General features: G+C 38.3%; 1 protein-coding gene across 1 annotated transcript in view; it reads right to left on the bottom strand.

Annotated features, from left to right (window-relative positions):
- LOC143962680 (dynein axonemal heavy chain 3-like) overlaps positions 1–19,695 on the bottom strand; it is a 2,426,925-nt gene that overhangs the window by 1,073,820 nt on the left and 1,333,410 nt on the right. The window contains exon 43 of the mRNA XM_077472045.1: positions 1,867–2,016. Coding sequence (XP_077328171.1) covers positions 1,867–2,016 — 150 coding nt within the window. The remainder of the gene's footprint in view (positions 1–1,866; positions 2,017–19,695) is intronic.

Here is a 19,695-nt window from a genome sequence, read left to right on the forward strand (position 1 = left end):
ATGTTCTGGATGGGCTCCTCACGGGGGGATATTTGTACCTATTTGCCATTTTCTGATTTCCACAACTGTCTTCTTTTATTATTACTTGCACTGTGACAGCAGGCTTGCCCTGCTGAAGATTGTTTGTTTTAATGGTATGTTCTTGCAAGTGCCTTTGTCATAAAATAAAATCTTTTGAAAGTAAAAATTGCCAAATACATTTTTCTAACTTTTTCTGGTCTACAGTATGTCCCCCAGTGTAGTACCCAGCCCTAAGTCCTTTTCTGACAATCTCTTGCCTATTAGTCTAGAAAATGGCCATTACCTATTTCTAAGATTTTCCTCTGATTGACTTCAGTATGTTTGGATTTGGCATCCAAATAAAGTTCATCGAACACACCCTGAACTAAACCTGGGTATATTTGTCTCATCGCCATTTACAGCAATCTAGACTCAACAAGCAATGCTTCAAGAACTATATATATTTTTATACGCACAAATTAATGCATGCCTTCATGCATACATAATACAGTTTACTGATAACAGAAAAAAAAGTTATAGTAGCTAAACCTTTAATCACTTGCAGACCGGCTCACGCCGATATACGTTGGCAAAGTGGCACGTTCCCGCAAAACGGCGTATGGGTATGTCGTCCCCTCTAAGAGCCGCCGGAGGTGACGGCCTCTGGCCACCCCCAATTACAGGCACGAGAGCCAGAACAGGTATTTGGGTGTGTAAACACCCAAATCCCTGTTCTGTCAGAGGAGAGGAGACACATTGTTTGTTCCTACTAAGTAGAAACAGCTATATGTCTCCTCCCCTAATCAGTCCCATCCCCCCACAGTAAGAAACACTCACGAGGGAACACATTTAACCCCTTGATTGCCCCTAGTGCATTCTTATAGCACCGATCACTGTATAACTGTCAATGGTCCCAAAAATGTGTCAAAAGTGTTTGATCTGTTCGCCGCAATGTCGCAGTACCACTAAAAATTGCAGATCACTGCCATTACTAATAAAAAATATAATAATAATAAAAATGCCATAAATCAAATAAAATGCCATCATTTGGAGACTCTATAACTTTTGCGCAACCCAATCAATATACGCAAATATGTAGAATAATATATATTGGCCTAAACTGATGAAGAAATTTGTTTTTTAAAAACATTTTTGGGGTTATTTAATATAGCAAAAAGTAAAAAAAATAAATTTTCAGAATTGTCGCTCTTTTTTTGTTTATAGCGCAAAAAATAAAACTCGCAGAGATGATCAAATACCACCAAAAGGAAGCTCTATTTGTGGGAAAAATAGGATGTCAATTTTATTTGGGTACAGTGTTGCACGACCGCATAATTATCAGTTAAAGTGATGCAGTGCCATATTGCAAAAAATGGCCTGGTCATTAAGCAGGAAAATCTTTTGTTCTGTAAGCGGTTAAATATCAAAAACACTCAGTCCAGTTCTCAACACATTCCCCTGAAGGAAATGATCAGTAATTGGTAGGCTGTCAAATTACATATTTTTGTAATGAATTTTAACCATAAAAACAGGTAACCGTAAATCCTATCTTGAAGTACACTTAAATGCAAAACAATCAAAATAAAACTTTTAAAGTGCCTTTTAAAAAATACAGGGAATGACATACAAAGTAACTAAGATGCTTTTAGTAAGCAATAACAAACTGTTTTAAACTGTGTAATTTACTTCAGTATGTGAAACCCTATTTCTTTAGGTTGCAGAGAATCTTGTAACTCAAAATGTTTTCCTGTTGTGTCTGAGCAGATGAGAAATTATAAGGACTAATACAACAATTTAACGCTTCAGAGAAACAGTGTATATCATTACTGCTCTGTAGCCAAGCACACTAATTAATATTTATTGCACCTGTCAAACCAGTAGCCATGGTCAATCCATTGCCTCAGCAGTTCAATGGGAGGCTGGGCACCATATTTCTCCTTGGCAGGCATGTTTAGGTCATCAACAAAGACAAAAGCTTGTTTCCCCAGTGGAGCACCATACACCCTCTTCTTTCTCCTGCAAAATTAAATCATTAATTTAGTTCATGTTAATTTTCAACTAACTTTTAAAACTGAATAAGTGAAAAAAATACACAATGACTTCAAGTGTTTCCTGAGTTACATAACTGTTAGCCACAGTGTAAGCCTCAACAATCTATGACCTCTGGGTTTTATCAGATGTGCCTTAAAGGTCACCTAGCATTGTGAGGCAGTGGTTATAAATCCACATGGAATTTAATCAAAGGTGGCAGGGCATTCTGAGGTAAATAAGCTTCCTGAACTATTGTAGCTGGAACCTTTGTTAAGCACTGACAAGAAAAGTGAATAGCAGGCGGTAGGATTAATCAAACGCTAAGAAATGCGACCAACAGACTTCAGTTTATCTGACAATGAAAGGAAAGGTTTTAATTTGTAAGACTTGAGGGTAATTGTTCTCAGGTACTTAAATGTTGTTGTTTTTTTTGCTGGTAGAAATAGACAAAAAAAAGTAAAGCAAAATGATTTAAAGCAAAAGTATCATATATAATTTGAATGTGGTGTCTAATATTATTAGAAAATAAAACAGTAAGCAATAAGTAGATTGATGAGTGGCTGTTACATAATATTTTAATTGCCATTTGTGAATTTCTAAAATCAAATAAGGAAGTTGTATCCCTTGAAAAACAAAACATAAAGCCAAGACATTTAAAATTGACAATATTCATTTGGAAAGAAGTAGGCTTGTCTTGAATATTATAAAGCTTTATTTTGTACAGCTGTAATATTAGCATTTCGCATACACGGTGTCAGCAGCACATTGCCCTGAGCAACCAGATTCAGTTTCAGTTTTTGTAATGCTCTTAAACTAAAAATCTACTTTTTAATAAATACAAATGAAGATGTGAGGCAGACAGAGGTATATATTAATCCTCACGAGGACACCATCCCACTCAAAACTGTATTGAACCACACAATTGACCCGGTAAGAGTTAGGGCCAACCTCTTGCAAAAGGAAGGGGGAGGGAAACCCCACAAATTACAGGGGGCTTTGAGTGTGCCAATAAATGAGGAGAAAAATCTAATATATAAAATTATTAACAAAAATCAAACAAAACACAAGTGATATATCTGTAAATGTAAGTCAACCTATTTAATCAAGAAGGACAAATAAAATAATTGAATATGATACAATAAATTAAAATGTAATATGACACAATAAAATTATGTTTTTTTATATTTGATTTTTTGTTTTTTTCCTCATTTGTTGGCACACTCAAAGTCCCTTCCCCTGTGATAGGTGAGGTCCCCCCCTTCTTTGGTAAGGAGTGTGGCCTTCCCTCTTACTGGGTTAATTGTGTGGTTCTAAGAATCTACGTGGTTTGCTTCACTCCACTTTTTAGAGACTAACCCTGCTCTGTTTACAACAGTAAATTAACTCTCTCATAACCATGGTGAGACATCCTGGATGATGCAGAGTGTGGAACTGATGTGATACTGTCAGCACATCTCTAATTGATATACTGTATATGAAGAGTACCTTGGTGGTGCCCATTCAGGTTCATAATGCCCCGCACTCATAGTATTTCCTCATTCTTCTGGACTGAGTGATGCTCATGTCAGTATACCCAGAAGACTGAAGGCAACTTGTGATGAAAAAGTACTTTGGGGACAGCTCCAGGTTAAGGTAAATATTGCAGCCTGAGGTGCTTTTCCTGTGTGTTTTTTTTTTTCATTTCACTTGCTGGGGTCTATTTTATTTAATGGATTGTATCTAGAGTTGAGCTTTAAGTAGAATATTTTTTGACTATTAATCCCTCCATGCTTGTTTTTGAAAGTGATACTTGGTTACCTGTATTATAAATAAAAATGTGAGAAAAAAGAATTGATTGCACCTTGTCAAATTATTATTTTTTTCTTAAAGAAGTTAACTGCATCTGCAGAGAAGAAACATTTTTATGCAAATTTTAAAGCACAAATACAAAACAGGCCTGAAAAGACCAAAAGTTCACATTCTTTAGGACAGTTCTCATTTTTTTGATACGTTCCAGTGCCTCTATGTGTGATAATGCCTTTGTGCAAACAAACCACAGGATCTCACAAGACGTGACTGACTGAACAAGCTGCAAGACAAAAGTCTCTAAGGATGGGATAAAGCTATATTATTTATGATCATACAAGCATTAACAACCCAGCAATACAGCGTTGCCAAATTACTTAATAGTTTATGAGCTGAAGTGACTAGTTGTTTTTACGCTCCAGACCTTTCTTGAGGTTTTTGAATGTTACTTTTAGAAAATAACCTCAAATAGTTTTAATTCCTTCTACAGAAAATAAAATAATGATATACAAAATTTGGAGAACCATTGCAAAAAAAAAAAAAACCTTTTGTGAAATATCATCATTCTGTCCAGGCAACGTGACAATTTCTTTTTATTTTCAGCTACACAATAGTTGGAACTCATTTTTAGGAAAAGGCAACAAAATCAGAGCCAAGATCAAACTTTGAAACAAACTATTCATGGCTATATGATATGCAAGTTGATTTATATGAGCAGTCTTACTTACAAATCTTTTCACACACCTCATACTTTCTTATTTGGCTAGAACAACTCTGGATTTCAAAATCAAAGGATGTCCCAAGATCTACGCCCTTGTACACACGGTCGGAGAATCCGTCGGAATGTGTCCTATCGGACCGTGTCGTCGGATAATCCGACTGTGTGTGGTATGCATCGGACTGATTCCGTCGGAATATCTGTCAGACCCAATTTTCCAACATGTTGGAAATATTTCCCGACCAACTTGGCCGATCGGACATACTCCGATCATGTGCAGAGAATTTTGATCGGACCAAGTGCCACGCATGCTCAGATCAAATTCCTACATCAAAGCTATTGGCTACTAGCCTGAATGTAGTCCCATCGTAACGAAATTACGTCATCACGTTCTGAAAGATCAGATTTTTCGCCAACTTTGTCCGACCGTGTGTATGCAACAGTTTCGGACAAGATCCGATGGACAAAATCCGACGGTCAAAATCAGATGGATTTGGTTGTGGAAATCTCCGACCGTCTGTACAGGGGCTTACAGTTTCAGCCCTATCAACTGCTTAATTATATGCTGATATAGCATGTTATCTTCTAAGGCCAGCAGGAACTGGCTGAGATTCAAACCTTTATTGGACAGGCTGAAGGATTTTGTGTGTAAACATTATGACAATTCATGCTTATGTATGAAAGATGTATATGTGAAGCTTTGTTTTGTTACCCACTTTATCTAAATTTGACCTGGTGGCAAAATCAAGTCTCAATAGCTGCACTGTAGAGAGGTAGGTAGCATACTACATGTTCCTTCATACATGGAAGTAACAGTATTTTTTACAGAACAAAATTGAGGATCAGTGTGAAGGTGCTGGTTTACCTTCTCCACATCTTGAGTTTGACTTCATATGACAGCACTGTTAATTTTTGACTACTTTCTAACAAAGCTTCTAAGGTTTAATTTCCCTCTTTTCCCTTGCCTCAAGCTATACGACTTTTCTGAACTCTCTTCACTTCTTTTTAATTTTTTCCTCTTTGAAGAATTCATTTTCACCTGTATTATTCATATGCTTCTACTTGTACTCAGAGAAAGGATCAGACCTCATATGGTTTGATGCTATAGCATGGTCCACTTAAAAGAGAACATCACTTTAATAGACCAATATGTTAATCTGTACTACTTGTTAATACATTTGGTGAAAGCCCAATGTTTCTGTTAAGAGTATTGTATTGTGACTGAGTGACCACCTAGGGGATTTTTTTACAGCAGTTTTTTGATTGAAAATTACATTTTAATTCAGTAAATTTTCTTTTCAAAATGTACACCTCATACTAAATCCAGACTAACATCTTGTCTCCTCAGAATGAATGGTCATATTCTTACATAGTACATGGTATATAAAGTTGAAAAACACAGGTCTATCTGGTCCAACCTATATGCATGTGTGAGTGTGTGGCAGTTTGAGTTTTCTAATGTACATACCCTTGTATATTGCGACCATTGTGGAAGGCATCTACTAGTTATTTGAAGTTGTCAACACTCCCAGCTGATACCTCTATCTGGTGAAAGGGGTTCCACATGTTTGTTGTTCTAACTGTAAAGAATCCTCTATATCAGATTCAACCTCTTTTCATCCAACCTCAAATAAAGGCCACATGTCCTCATCAGGGATCTTAGATTAAACAGCTTGTTACCATTATTACGGTCTCCATTGATTCATTTGTAGATTGGGATTATGTCTTCTTTTACAAACCTTTTCTCTAAAGTGATTGAGTGTAATTTACTTTACTCCAGCCCCTTTATTCATTTTATTGACCTTTGCTGAGCTTTTTCTACATCAAAGGCATTCTTCTTGTTGATTGGTGACCAGAATTGTACTGCATACTTAAAAAGAGGCCAACCCAGTTTTTTTTTTATATATTCTTTATTTATCTTTTTAGTACAGTATTCAAACATGTTTTTACAGTTCTTGCGGATAGGAATATTTTATACTATATTTCACAAGCCGTAAACTGCTTCCGCCTCTCCTTTTAAGAAATACATTTAAAACCCCCCCACCCCCCATGGGCAAAAAAAAAAAAAAAAACCTATAAAAAAAACATAAAAAAAAAAAAAAGAGGGTAAGGAGGAGAAGTGCCCCCCCGTCTCCTTCGTCCTCCTCCTTGTCACCTTCTCCTGCTAATCAGACATGGCAGTTCCCACTCTCTAAGAATGTCAGCCATTTTTGCCACTTTCCTTGGATTTCATTTTCTATCTCCTGGGTTTTATTGATCGAATCTTCAATCCGCCTAATCTGCTCCACCCTCTTCACCCACTCCAGAATTGTCGGCTCCTGCGGGTCTCCCCAATGATTTGGTATTAAGGCTTTGGCTGCATTCAAGAGATAAGGGACAAGTGTAGCTTTATACTGCCTTACTCCCATGTCTGTGTCGTGGAACAGACAAGCCCAGGGACATGTCCTAATCCTCCTTCCGGTTATCAGAAAAATATTTTGAATTATCTTATCCCAGAAAGGTCTTATTTTCGGGCAATCCCACCATATATGTTTAAACGATCCTTGTTCCTTACATTCCCTCCAACACATCGCTTCCTCTCCAGTTCCTAGCTTCTGCATTCTAGTGGGTGTCATATACCATCTTGCTATTAATTTATATGCCATTTCATGGGTTCGTGCGTCTTTCGCTAGTGCGTATGTCATTTTCAATATTTTCCTTCTGTGTTCATCGTTTCTAAGTGTCCCTAATTCCCCTTCCCATTTCCTTACATATTCCGGTAGCTCCCCCTCCCCCTCACCTCGTAATATTTTGTATAATTTGGAAACCCTTTTCACTATACAGTGTGCCTCTTTAAATAATTTTTCTAAAGGCCTTAGCTCCTTCATTCCTCGTAGAGGCTGTGGAAGCCCTTGTGTGAAATGTGCTATTTGGGTATATCTCCATCTGTCTAATGGTCTATGACCCCATTCTTGTGTGATTTCCCTAAACGTTACAATCTTATTCCCTTTAATCACCTCTCCTAATGTGATTTCTACTTTCTGTGCCCATCTACTATAATATAGCCGCTCTTCTAATCCTGGTAAAAAATATTTTGTGTCAAGTAGTGACATAAGTGGAGAATTGTATGTCCAGTTGTGTGCCTTATTTATTTTATCCCATATTCTAAGTGTATGTCTTGTGATTATACTAGTGCCTGTTCCTAAATTCCGCACCTGAGCCGGAATCCAAATCATTTTAGCTAAATCCGTCCCACTTAGTCTTATTTCAAGCTCCGCCCAGCTCTTCTCCTTTAGATTATGGATCCAATCTGCTATCCTAGATAGCATTGTGGCCTCATAATATTTGTTGAAGTCTGGGAGACCCACTCCTCCTTCTTCCTTTTCCCTCGCCAGGACCTTGTATGCAATCCGTGCTTTTTTTGGGTACCATATGTATGTGAGGACTAAAGATTTTAGTTTTCTTAAGAAACTTCCCGGAAGGGGGATGGGGATCATTTGAAATGTATATAGTACTATAGGTAATATGAACATTTTTATTACATTCACCCTTCCTATCCAGGATATTCCTTTATGTTTCATATTTTTCAATTGGGCTTTAATTTTATTGAGCAGGGGAATATAATTAGCTTCAAATAAATTTGCTCTTTTTGCTGTTAATTTTATCCCCAAATAGCTCAGTTCCCCCTCACTCCATCTAAAAGGTAAGCTAGCGGCCAAATCTCTTTGCTCCCCTTCCGATATGTTTAAATTTAATATTTCTGTTTTGGATAAGTTAACTTTGAAGTTTGATAGTCGACCGTACTGTTCCATTTCCTTCACTGCCGCCGGGATCGATGTTCTGGGGTATGTGATATATAATAGCAGATCGTCTGCAAATGCAGAGACCTTATACTCTCTTCCTCCCACCTCAATTCCCCGTAAATCCCGATTTCCCCGGATCGCTGCCAGTAATGGCTCCAAAGCAATCACGAAGAGGATCGGGGATAGGGGGCATCCCTGTCTCGTCCCGTTGAACAGTTCAAGGGGGCGGGACAGGGAGCCATTAACCTTAATCTTTGCTGTCGGTTTATTGTACAGCGCTTTAACCCACTTCATCAATCTATCGCCCAAGCCCATGTGTTCTAAGGTCTCATTTATGAACTCCCAATCTGTTCTGTCAAAGGCTTTTTCAGCATCTACCGACAATAACAGAGTGGGAGTCTCTCTTCTAGATGTTTCTTGTATCAACATAATTGATTTCAAAGAGTTGTCTCTCCCTTCTCATCCCCGAACGAATCCCACCTGATCGGTGTGAATCCTCTCGGGGAGGAGGGTTTTCAGTCGCTCGGCCAGAATTTTCGCATAGATTTTCACGTCCGTATTCAATAATGATATCGGCCTATAGCTTTCCACTGCTGCGTGGGTCTTTACCTTCCTTTAAAATCAATGTGATATGGGCGAGCAGGGCCTCTTCTCGAAAGGCCCCCCCGTCCCCTACCTCATTGAAATATTCACATAGTTTAGGAGCTAAGAACTTTTGAAATTTCTTATAGTATAATATAGAATAACCATCGGGGCCCGGGCTTCCCCCTAAAGCTGTGTCTTTAATTGCCTTTTCCACTTCCATACCTGAAATCGGGGCCTCTAATTCCTGCTTCTCATCCCATGTGATTTTTGGAAGGTCGAGCTTTTCTAAATATTCCCTGATTGCTTCTTTCCTCTTCCCCCCTTCCTCCCTTCTTATACCTATATTGTATAGGGCACTGAAATATGAGTGGAAGTTTTCTGCAATCTCCGGTGTAGCGAATTTCATCTCACCCTTTTTATCTCTGATCTTCGGTATATAGGTCCTATTTTTCTGTTCTTTTATTCTTCTTGCTAACCACTTACTTGACCTATTCCCCCATAGGTGTCTCTCGCTATTTATTTTATGAAAAGCCGTTCTCTTCTCTTGTTCTAATACTTCTTCTAGCTCTCTTTTTTTCTTCAATAACTCCTGAGTGTCTTGGAGCCCTCTTGGTCTAGTCATTTGTTCGAGATCCTCTATTTCTTTATAAAGCTGGGCCTTCTCCTTTTCCCTAACTCTCTTCTTTCCTGCACCAATTCCTATTAACTTCCCTCTGATGACTGCCTTATGTGTCTCCCAGATAATAGCCTTTGAGTGTTCTCCTGTGTCGTTTACTTCATAAAAATCCTTTAATTCCTGCAGAATTTTTGTACTAACTTCCTGATCTTGAATGAGAGAGTCATTCATTTTCCAGGCACTTCCAGTCCCCATATGACCCTGTATTTCTAATTGAATTTTCACCGGGGCATGGTCGGAAAGAGTGATTGATTTAATTTCTGATTTTTTTATATTAGCCATTAGTTGTTGTCCTACAAATATATAATCCAATCTTGTAAAGGTTTTATGGACTGAGGAGAAGTGGGTGCAATCCCGTTCTTTCTGATGGTTAACTCTCCAAACATCTTGGAGCTGGGCGTTAATCAGTGCTTTATTTATTTTTCTGTAACGCTGTTCAGCCCCCCGTGTACCCCCTCCCGAGGAGTCTAGCTTCGGGTCTAAACACCAGTTTAGGTCGCCTGCTAGAATTACCATACCCTTTCTAAATTCCTCCAGTTTGTTTAATACTTTCAATAGAAATTTCTCTTGGTTTCTGTTTGGTGCATATACATTAACAATGGTACATTCCATATTTCCCAAATTACCCTTTAAAAATAAGTATCTCCCCTCTGGGTCCGTCAGTCGTTCCTCTATTTCAAATCTTACTGATTTGTCAAAACCAGTGGCTACCCCTCTGGAGTGCGCAGAGGGAGAGTCTCCATAGAACCACATTGGGTATTGGGATGATGACATTTTTATCCCTGAATTACTAGTAATGTATGTTTCTTGGAGGCAAATAATATTTCCCCCCATAAATTGGAGCTCTTTATTTATTTTATATCTTTTTTCGTTAGTGTTTAGCCCCCTCACATTATATGTTACCACATTAATCAGTACCATTAAAAACTATTCTATTGTTTAACGCAGATCGACCCAGAGGGGACTTTCCCATTCGGGTGACCAAGGAGGATGCGAAGGACATACCAAAAAAAAAAAAAATGGACCCCCAGGGAACCAACCCCCCTCCCCTCCCTCCCTCCCTCCTCCCTCCCTCCCTCCCAACTCTGCAACTGCAGACGTTGGCCGAGGACTCCCCCATTTTGTGGGTATATGAAGCCGACCTTTATCTCTCTGATACTGTCTATATTTCATATTTACCCGGGGGTTCACACCTGGTGGCGCATACCCAACAGCGACGACTCCCTCTCCCCATCCCCCTCTCCCTCTCCATCCCCTCCAGACCTTCAACTTTGCTGCCCCCTATGTCTGTTGTCTCCTTCCCCGTCATTCATCTCTCTATTTCTCCTTCTCTGCCATCTTAACTTACTTTGAGGGGCATGCGTGTCTATTTCTTCCTGCCAACCTGGTAGGGAAGGGGGGGTGATCCCTAAGCTCTCACAGAACCTTCTTAGGTCCTCCGGAAAGCGCAGAACCGCTGAGCGTCCGTCTCTTCGCCCCCTCAAGCACGCTGGGAAGCCCCATTGATAGGGGATTCTCGCAGCGTTCATAGCTTCCGTTAGAGGTTTCAAGAGCCTCCTTCTCCTCAGTGTTTCGGGGGCTAGGTCTGAGAACACTCGCAGCCAACCCAGTTTTTATAATAAGGTAAAACTACAGTCTTATCCCTCAATTTACTACCCTTTCTAATACATGATAGTATTAGGCTTGCTTCGTTGACGGCAGACTACATTGCATGCTATTGCTAAGTTTATAGTCTACAAGAACGCAACATCTTTTTCCATTGCTAATTCCCCAGTGTAACACATCCTAATGAATATTTTGCATTCTAATATTTAGCACCAAAATGCATAACCTTACATTTTTCAATATAAAACCTCATCTGCCAAGTAGCCTGCATCCCACTATTTTTGTAAGGTTTCAACATCCAGTGCCTAAATAAGTGCCTTGCATAATTTGGTATCATCAGAAAATGCTGAAATTGAACTCCTAATTCCAAATTGAATGTTATTTATGAACAGGTTTAACAGCATTTGTCCAAGACAGAACCCTGGGACACTTAATTCACAACCCCAGACTCTCAGAGACTGAATCATTTATTATCTTTCTCTATACTTGTTCCGGGAAGCCAACTTTCTGTCCATGTACATACAATTGACTCCAGATGTACTGTATAGTCTCTAATTTATAAATTAAACATTTGTGGGGTGCATATTCAAATATTTTATCAAATTTCAGATAAATTACATCTACTGCCATACCTTGGTCTAACCTGCTGCTTACTTTCTCACAACAGGTGGTTACTTATAATATAATTTTCTTTGACAGTTTTTTCATTATGGTCCCTTAGCACTCTTTCAAGCACCTTACATACTATTTATGTTAGGGTAACTGGTCTGTAATTTCCAGCTATACAGCTAGATTTTTTTTTTAATAATGATAGTAGCACATTGGCTCTATGACAATCAGTTAGTATCTTTCCAGTCAGTAAAGTATCTTTAAAAACAGGAATAGTGGCTTGGCAATCACCAAGCTAAGCTCGTTCTGGAGATTTATTTAAATAATTTTTTTTCTAATCTGTTTTAGACCCTTATTTCTGACAACCACAAGGGTGCTTCCTTTAACCCTTTGCCAACCAGCCACCGTCATTTTACTGCGGCAGGTCGGCACGATCCCGCGAACCATCGTAACTATACGTTGACTCACGGGATCGGCATAGCAATCGTGTGCCTGCTGCACATGGCCGATGGTGGCGATGAGCGATCAAGCACGAGAGGCAGAACGAGGAAGTGTGTGTGTAAACACACAAATCCCTGTTCTGTTCTTAGAGGAGTGGCAGATTGTGTGTTCCAATTAGCTAGGAACCACAATTCGTCCCTTCCTCTAGTCAGTTCCCTCCCCCAGTTATAAACACATAGCAGGGAACACAGTTAACCCCTTTATCACCCCTTAGTGTTAACCCCTTCCCCGTCAGTGACATTTTTACAGTAATCAGTGCATTTTTATAGCACTGATCGTTGTATAAATGCCAATGGCCCCAAAAAAGTGTCAAAAGTGTCTGATGTGTCTACCATAATGTCGCAGTCTCAATAAAAATTGCAGATCACTGCTATTATTATTTAAAAAATTATAATAATAATAAAAATGCTATAAATATATCCCTTATTTTGTAGGCACTATAACTTTTGTGCAAACCAATCAATATACGCTTATTGTGATTTTTTTTTTACCAAAAATATGTAGAAGAATACATGTTGGCCTAAAATTAGCTTTTTTTAAAAAAAAGGTCATATTTATTGTACCAAAAAGTACAAAATATTGTGTTGTTTTCAAAATTGTCGCTTTTTTTGTTTAGAGCAAAAAAGTAAAACTACAGAGGGGATATAATACCATCAAAAGACAGCTCTATTTGTGGGGGAAAAAAAGGACGTCGATTTTGTTTGGGTACAGTGTCACATAACCGTGCAATGGTTAATTAAAGCGAGGCAGTGCCGAATCGCAAAAAATAGCCCAGTCATTCAGCAGCCAAATCTTCCAGGGCTAAAGTGATTAAATTGATATTAGCTCAAATATTACATCTTCTAAACCTGTTTTTCGTATAAACCAAAGAAAAAGTTTTGCTTTTTCTTGATTTGTAGGGACGAGCTGACAGTTTAGTCTGAACTGAACTTTGGCTGTTCCGACATTTGGGTAAACACCCAACATTTTACCCATTCAATGCCCTATTTGGAAGAAGACTGTATACAGAAGCGGTTTTCCTACTGCTTCCATATATGACAACTTCTCGTTGTCAATGGTTCCTTCGGGAGCAGTGGGTGCTGCCATCCACTGCATCCCTAGCAACCACCACTGACACATTGCTTACAGGACCAGGAATCTCCAGCCATGTAAGCAAAGGGGTGGCAATAGCAGTGACATTACTGCCCAAAAATGGTCAATGCCCATATTTGAGAAATTATGTCACTACTATCCTCCCTTCCCTTTTAGAGCTGATGGCAGCTCAGGAAGCTGTCATTCAGTGAGCAGTACTGTTGACATCGGGGTCATGTTCATGATTTTAATTTTGACCAGTCGGCTGATATCATGATTGACAAGGGATTTACAACGAGGTTCCTTTTGGGGATCTTTATTATTTTTAATAAAGGACTTGTCAAATGTCTGGGTGTCTTTTTCCTTTTGACAACCCTTGGCCTAGTAGCCCAGAAAATTTGCATTTTTGATTTGACAAGTTTCAGTCCCTTTGATTTTTTTTTTCCATTTACTTTTTATTAATGTTGAATTGCATAATACAAAACAAGGTATGAGACAGTACCAAAAAGTACAAATTTCCATATCAAGAATGGTCACATCTAGGTCTGCCTACAGTAAGGTATATATGTGTAAAAGTAAGAATCAACATAAAACTAGAAAGGAAAGAAACAAAGAAAACAACTATATAAGTAAATGTGTGAACAGTGTCTGATCAATATCTGGGAGAGAGAGGAGTTAGTACTGAAAAGGTATCAAGTAGCCGAATAAATGTTTACACAGATGAAAACCATCATTGTGCCTTAAACCAATTATTCCATATATTCCATTATGAGTCAAATTTATTTCTGTGACCACTTTTGTTAGCCAATAAGGATTCATATAGATCAGGGGCATCCAAACTTTTTTCAAAGAGGGCCAGATTTGATTAAGTGAATATGTGTGAGGGCAGACCATTTTGCCTGACATTCTTTGAACCATTAAAATTTGGTCTAAGTGTGTTAGACTGAGCAGTAATACACTGCCCACCCAGAATTATCTTGCCTTTGTGGCTGTGTGTGAGTAAAGAGATGAGCTTGGCCATATTATTTGAATATCGTATTTATTGGCGTATAACAATCACCTTCACTTTAAGAGGGTAGTTTCAGGTAAAAAGTTTAAATTTTAACCTCCCTGGCAGTAATCCTGAGTCTGGCTCGGGCTGAAATTTCAGTACCACAAGCGGTAACCCTGACCCCCGAGCCAGACTCAGGATCGCATCGCTGGATACAGGGAGACTTACTTACCTTGTCCCCTGGATCCTGCAATGACCTCCCCACTGTGTGTGTGAGCTGTCGTCCGCTCGATTCACACAGTGCCCGAGTGCCCCCGAGCTCCGTTCCCTGCGACGTTATGACACACGGGAGCGGAGATCGCTGCCAAATTCGAAAATGTTAAAATACACAATACAGTACTGTAATCTTACAGATTACAGTACTGTATAAAAAAATACAAATCCCCTTTGTCCCTAGTGGTCTGTCCAGTGCCCTGCATGCACTTTTATATTATAAATACTGTTTTTTTTCTGCCTGGAATTTGGAGATTGTCCATAGCAACCAAAAAGTGTCCCTTTATGTCAAAAGTGATTTTAGACCAGCTAGAAAACAGCGATAATAAATTAGAATCACTTGCACAATTGAGCGATAGTGATTTGTGGGGAGATCCGTCATCATATACTAAATCTAATGACAGCGACAATTCTGCAAATGAGCAAATTTCAGTGTTTTTGGATTTGATTACATTATTGAATAATTTTTATTATTATTTGTTATCATTATTTATAGTTATTTATTATATTATAAACTTTATCATACCTGGGATGTCTACTTGTTTGAACAGATTTAAGAGAGTTATTCCTAAGGCCGCATACACACGGGCGGGCTGTCTGACAGACTTGGTCCGCTGAAACGTGTTTCAGCGGACAATCCGCTCGTGTGTGGGCTTCAGCGGACTTTTTCAGTGGACAGTCTGGCGGACTAAGTCTTTCGGAATTTCCGTAATATTGTCCGTCCAAACTTGGTTTCAGCGGACAGTCCGCTCGTGAGTAGGCAAGTTGGACGGATTAAGTATGGCGCAAGCTCAGAAAGGATTTACACGGCCGAATAAACCTCGAGCGGCCGAAGTGGGGAAGTTGTCAATGCTTAAGTTCAAAACTGCCATTCCAGTCCCTTTGATTTTAATGGGGTTTGGGTTTGGCATCCAAACTTCTTTGAAGTTTGCAAAACCCTGTTTGAATCTAACCCAGGGCAGATCAAATCATCCCTAATCTGTGACCAAATGCCAATATTCATCCTTCCTTGGATCTACATGTCCTGTCCTTACTTTCTGCAGAAATATGTTTTTTTATAGTCTGTTTTAGCTGCCCTGATTTCTCTCTTGTATCTCTTGCCATTCCTTATAACCCTTAAAGGGGTTGTAAAGGTTCATGTTTTTTCACCTTAATGCATCCTATGCTCTATGGTCTCATTCATTATCACACATTAAGAAGTGTAACTTATTAAAGCAAGTTTATTTTTACATTTAGAGTTCTCGTTTTACCCACGTGCCTCTTTTTACTGTAATTTACTTCAAGCATAATCACAGCATGATCCCTGTTGCCAATGTTGTCCACAATTTGTACAACTGCAATGATCTCTGTATTATTTTAACTTAATAGATCCAACAGAGCATTTTGTTCTAAAATGGGCTTCTCCCACTTGATCCATGAGGCTCTACTGCAAAATGTTTAAGTACCAGCACGTCAAACTGAGTATACAGTATAATTTGTTCAGTCAATATTTAGTAATTAGAGTCCCTCATGATAGGAACATTATTCTGTGTTCCTGCTATTTTTCCTCTTTAATTTTGGGCTGCCTATAACATAAACCCATAATTTACTATGTGTTGCTTTCATGTGAAGCTCCAGCTCATCCCTGATCTTGTCTCATACTCACTTTCAGATTGTTTTTGACATTAATGCCTGGTACACGCTATTCGTTTTTTTCCATTCAACCCAGAGGGTTAAATGAAAATAAAAACCTGTCCTCTCCGGTCAGAGACACTGTACTAACAATCCCATAGCTGGCTTACATATGGGCTGAATGTTAGCCAGTTTTTATTGAGCCAGCCGTTGTTGGCCAGCATTCGGTCCATGTGTACAGGGTTTAAGGCATACCCTTCCCCACTTTTGCTATCAACCCTCTACCTTCATAACAGATTGAAAATCACAGCCTAACCATGTGACCAGCCCATTCAGGTTTCTGATGCTCCCAAGAAGTTAAATAACAGAGGTTCTAGCTCATCCAATTTGCTTGCCAGACTTTTAGCATTTGTGTACAAGCCTTTTATATTGATACTAGAGCATATCATTTTATTACTGATAGCTTGTATTTAATTTATTATTGAGAGACTTGGAGCATTGGATTTAGGTAATATGATTGCCCCCCCCCCCCCCATCTAGTTTGTTGTCCATTCTACCCACCTCGATATTCTGTACCTGCAATGGATCTTGCTCGCTATACACTAAAACAAAATTCTGACCCTGACACCAAATATGTTTTTAGCTTTTTGCAGTGGTACAGTCTTTTCACCAACATAAAGGAGCAGTTTTTTTTCTGCTACTAGGCAGCAATGTAAAAATTATCTTGCACCATCTTGACCATCTAGGGGCATGTTCCAATAGTGCAAATGTAAGGGGAGATTTCTCCACCAACTACTAATTTAAAGGGATTAGTTTGCAAAATTGTAATTTTCAGCATTTGTTTTCCGGACATTATTAGTATTTTTACATTGTAAGTATTTCTAAATGTTGAGATGAAACACTATTTGATGCTTCATTGATCCATAACTGAGAATAGATATTCTTGGAAGAATCCAGATTAGAGTGAATTGATTTGATCATATTCACTCTTTTTACCACCTATGCTTCCTTCTGCAAATTTTTATATATTACATCCCTAAATGAAAAATACATATAGTTAACATTGTTTGGATGAAATGGGATGCTATCAAAAACATATACAATGTGCTCAATAGCATTAAACAGGTTACCTATATTAAGTCCTATATCAAAGTTGTTACTTAAGTTTGAAAAGATAGTGACACCTAGCCCATTCAGGGAAAAGTGACAGCTTTTTTGTAAAGTCCCCCTTTTTACCAAAGCAGTTATACCAATCATATCAGTGCTTTCTCATCACTGCTTTCTGCATCACAGAAGATGACAATACTCAGTACTTTTGAGTAAACAACCTCTTTCTATGTGGCAGTTCTCAGTTCTAGCAGCCAATTGCTAGGCCCAAGCATATACGACTGAGGGAATGACTTAATTTCTCCCCTTGGCATTTGACACTACCAGGTTTTAGTGCTGGCTGCAACGGTGGCAAAAACTGAGAGAAAGTGTTGGTAAAGTAAATATAACTGGGGCATAGGGGCCTTTCACAAAGACACATGCATGGGCAAGGTAACAGTGTCTCATTAAGAATTTATTTGGTAAGTATAAAGTGGTAATACATTCTTAAAAAATAAATAGTCAGGCCCCCTGGTTAGTGCCATAATGTGCTCATATGTACCATATATTAGCACATTATGACAATCTTACCCTTTAAATAGAGCCCTCCAACAGCGTGCTGTCACCACTGTAGGTGCTTCCATCTTCACCTGGTCTTTCCTCCATGTTTGCAGACTTCAGGTTGTTTGAATGGCTGGGCAGCAATGATGCCATTCCCACATATGTACACATGAGTCACAGCACAGCATGCTCTGCATTGTGTGCCCTGAATGTAGAGTGCATTGAACGTGTGAGGTGACCTAATTGGCTTGTGCTGATGTAAATATCTCCTAAATGGGGCATAGTTAGGAGATCTTAATTGTTCCTACTAGTAAGCCTTATTATAAAATTACTTGTAGGTACAAGTTATTTTTTTTTAAGTTTAATACCACTTTAATAACTTATCAAAATATACTTATAACATACTTGTTTTATAATTGGAAAAACTGCTGTGCCTCTCCATTTTGTCAAATGTCCTCTAGAAACAGAAGCCATTTAACTATTATTCTAGTCAAGGCATTCAAAAAAGTATGGAACTAGTTTTCAGCAAACAAAGGATTAGATTTTGCAATGTCTTAAAGCAAGTATGAGTTGTACTGTATCTTGACAATTGTTTTGGTGGTGCAGCACACATATTTCCCCTTCTTCCTTATGTTAAATTATCAACCGTTATGGCAGGCAAGCAAGCATGATTGCTTGCAGTCAGTTAAGAGAGTCAATCAAAAGATAGAAGTGTTTTCACAAGTGCAAAGAATGGATAATCAAGTAAATATCTTTCCAAAGAAAATCTGGAAGTCAAAATAAGTCAGAGGCTGAGTGAAAGAAAATACATTTTGTTTCTGTTTAAAAAGTATTACTAATTGACAAATTACTTAGCATACAAAATATAGACACATATTTGAAAGGCTTATGTTCAAAGTTAATACAAAATTCATTCAAAATAAATGTAAAACACACACCGGTTATTTGGCTATTCTCATGAATGTAACACAACTTACAATTGTTACATTATCTTTTGTAATAACACCAGAAATAATTTCAGTAGTGGCTCTTGTTATTAATAACACTTCTCATTTTAACTTCTCTTCCTTTGCTCAGCTTCCCTGATGAGGGCCCAAGTGGATAGGGATGATGCATATCAATGGAGATTAAAATATGAACGTGTACTAAATAATTAGTGAGACTTTTAATTATTTTGCTAGCAAGCCTACGGCAGCGATAATTTAGCAGGAAGCAAACACATCCTTTAACACTTAACATTTATTTTCCATACAGCTTGTAACAAGAGTTTTGTAACAAAGAAGGCAAATGTGACTGGAATACCACCTAGACAGGAAAGAACACATTTCTTTCCCTTTATTAATTTGTCACTTAAAACAAGTAGAATATGAAGTACAAAAAAAAGAAAAAATTTTATACAGGCATAGTCAGTTTGAGTTGGATCTCCTGTTGTTTGGTTGGTTAAATGCCTTATGTCACTTACTGTGAGTGTAGACTGACAGAATATGGTCATAAGGGAATATGGAAAATTCAGCAGTTGTCATCCTGCCACTTTCAAATAAGTATGTAGTGGAATAAAAGACCCTCAAGAAATAAAAAGTGAATGTGTCTGGTAAACATAGCTTGCCTGTCTAAGGTTCTGTCTGTTTTTGATTCACTCTCACTTTTAATTTAGGAAAACAGGAGCATTTAGTGTAATGGATTCTAAAAGTACAAAAAAGCAAGCAAAACTCTCATTTGTAATGTTAAATCACAGCAAGTAGTAACAACTTCTCATTTCTAATACAATACATAATGATAAATATTCTTTTTTTATTGTTTTGTTTAGCAT

This window comes from Lithobates pipiens, unplaced genomic scaffold, assembly GCF_037356315.1.
Source record: "Lithobates pipiens isolate NorthernLeopardFrog02 unplaced genomic scaffold, aLitPip1_a1.2 Scaffold_8, whole genome shotgun sequence".
NCBI lineage: Eukaryota > Metazoa > Chordata > Amphibia > Anura > Ranidae > Lithobates > Lithobates pipiens.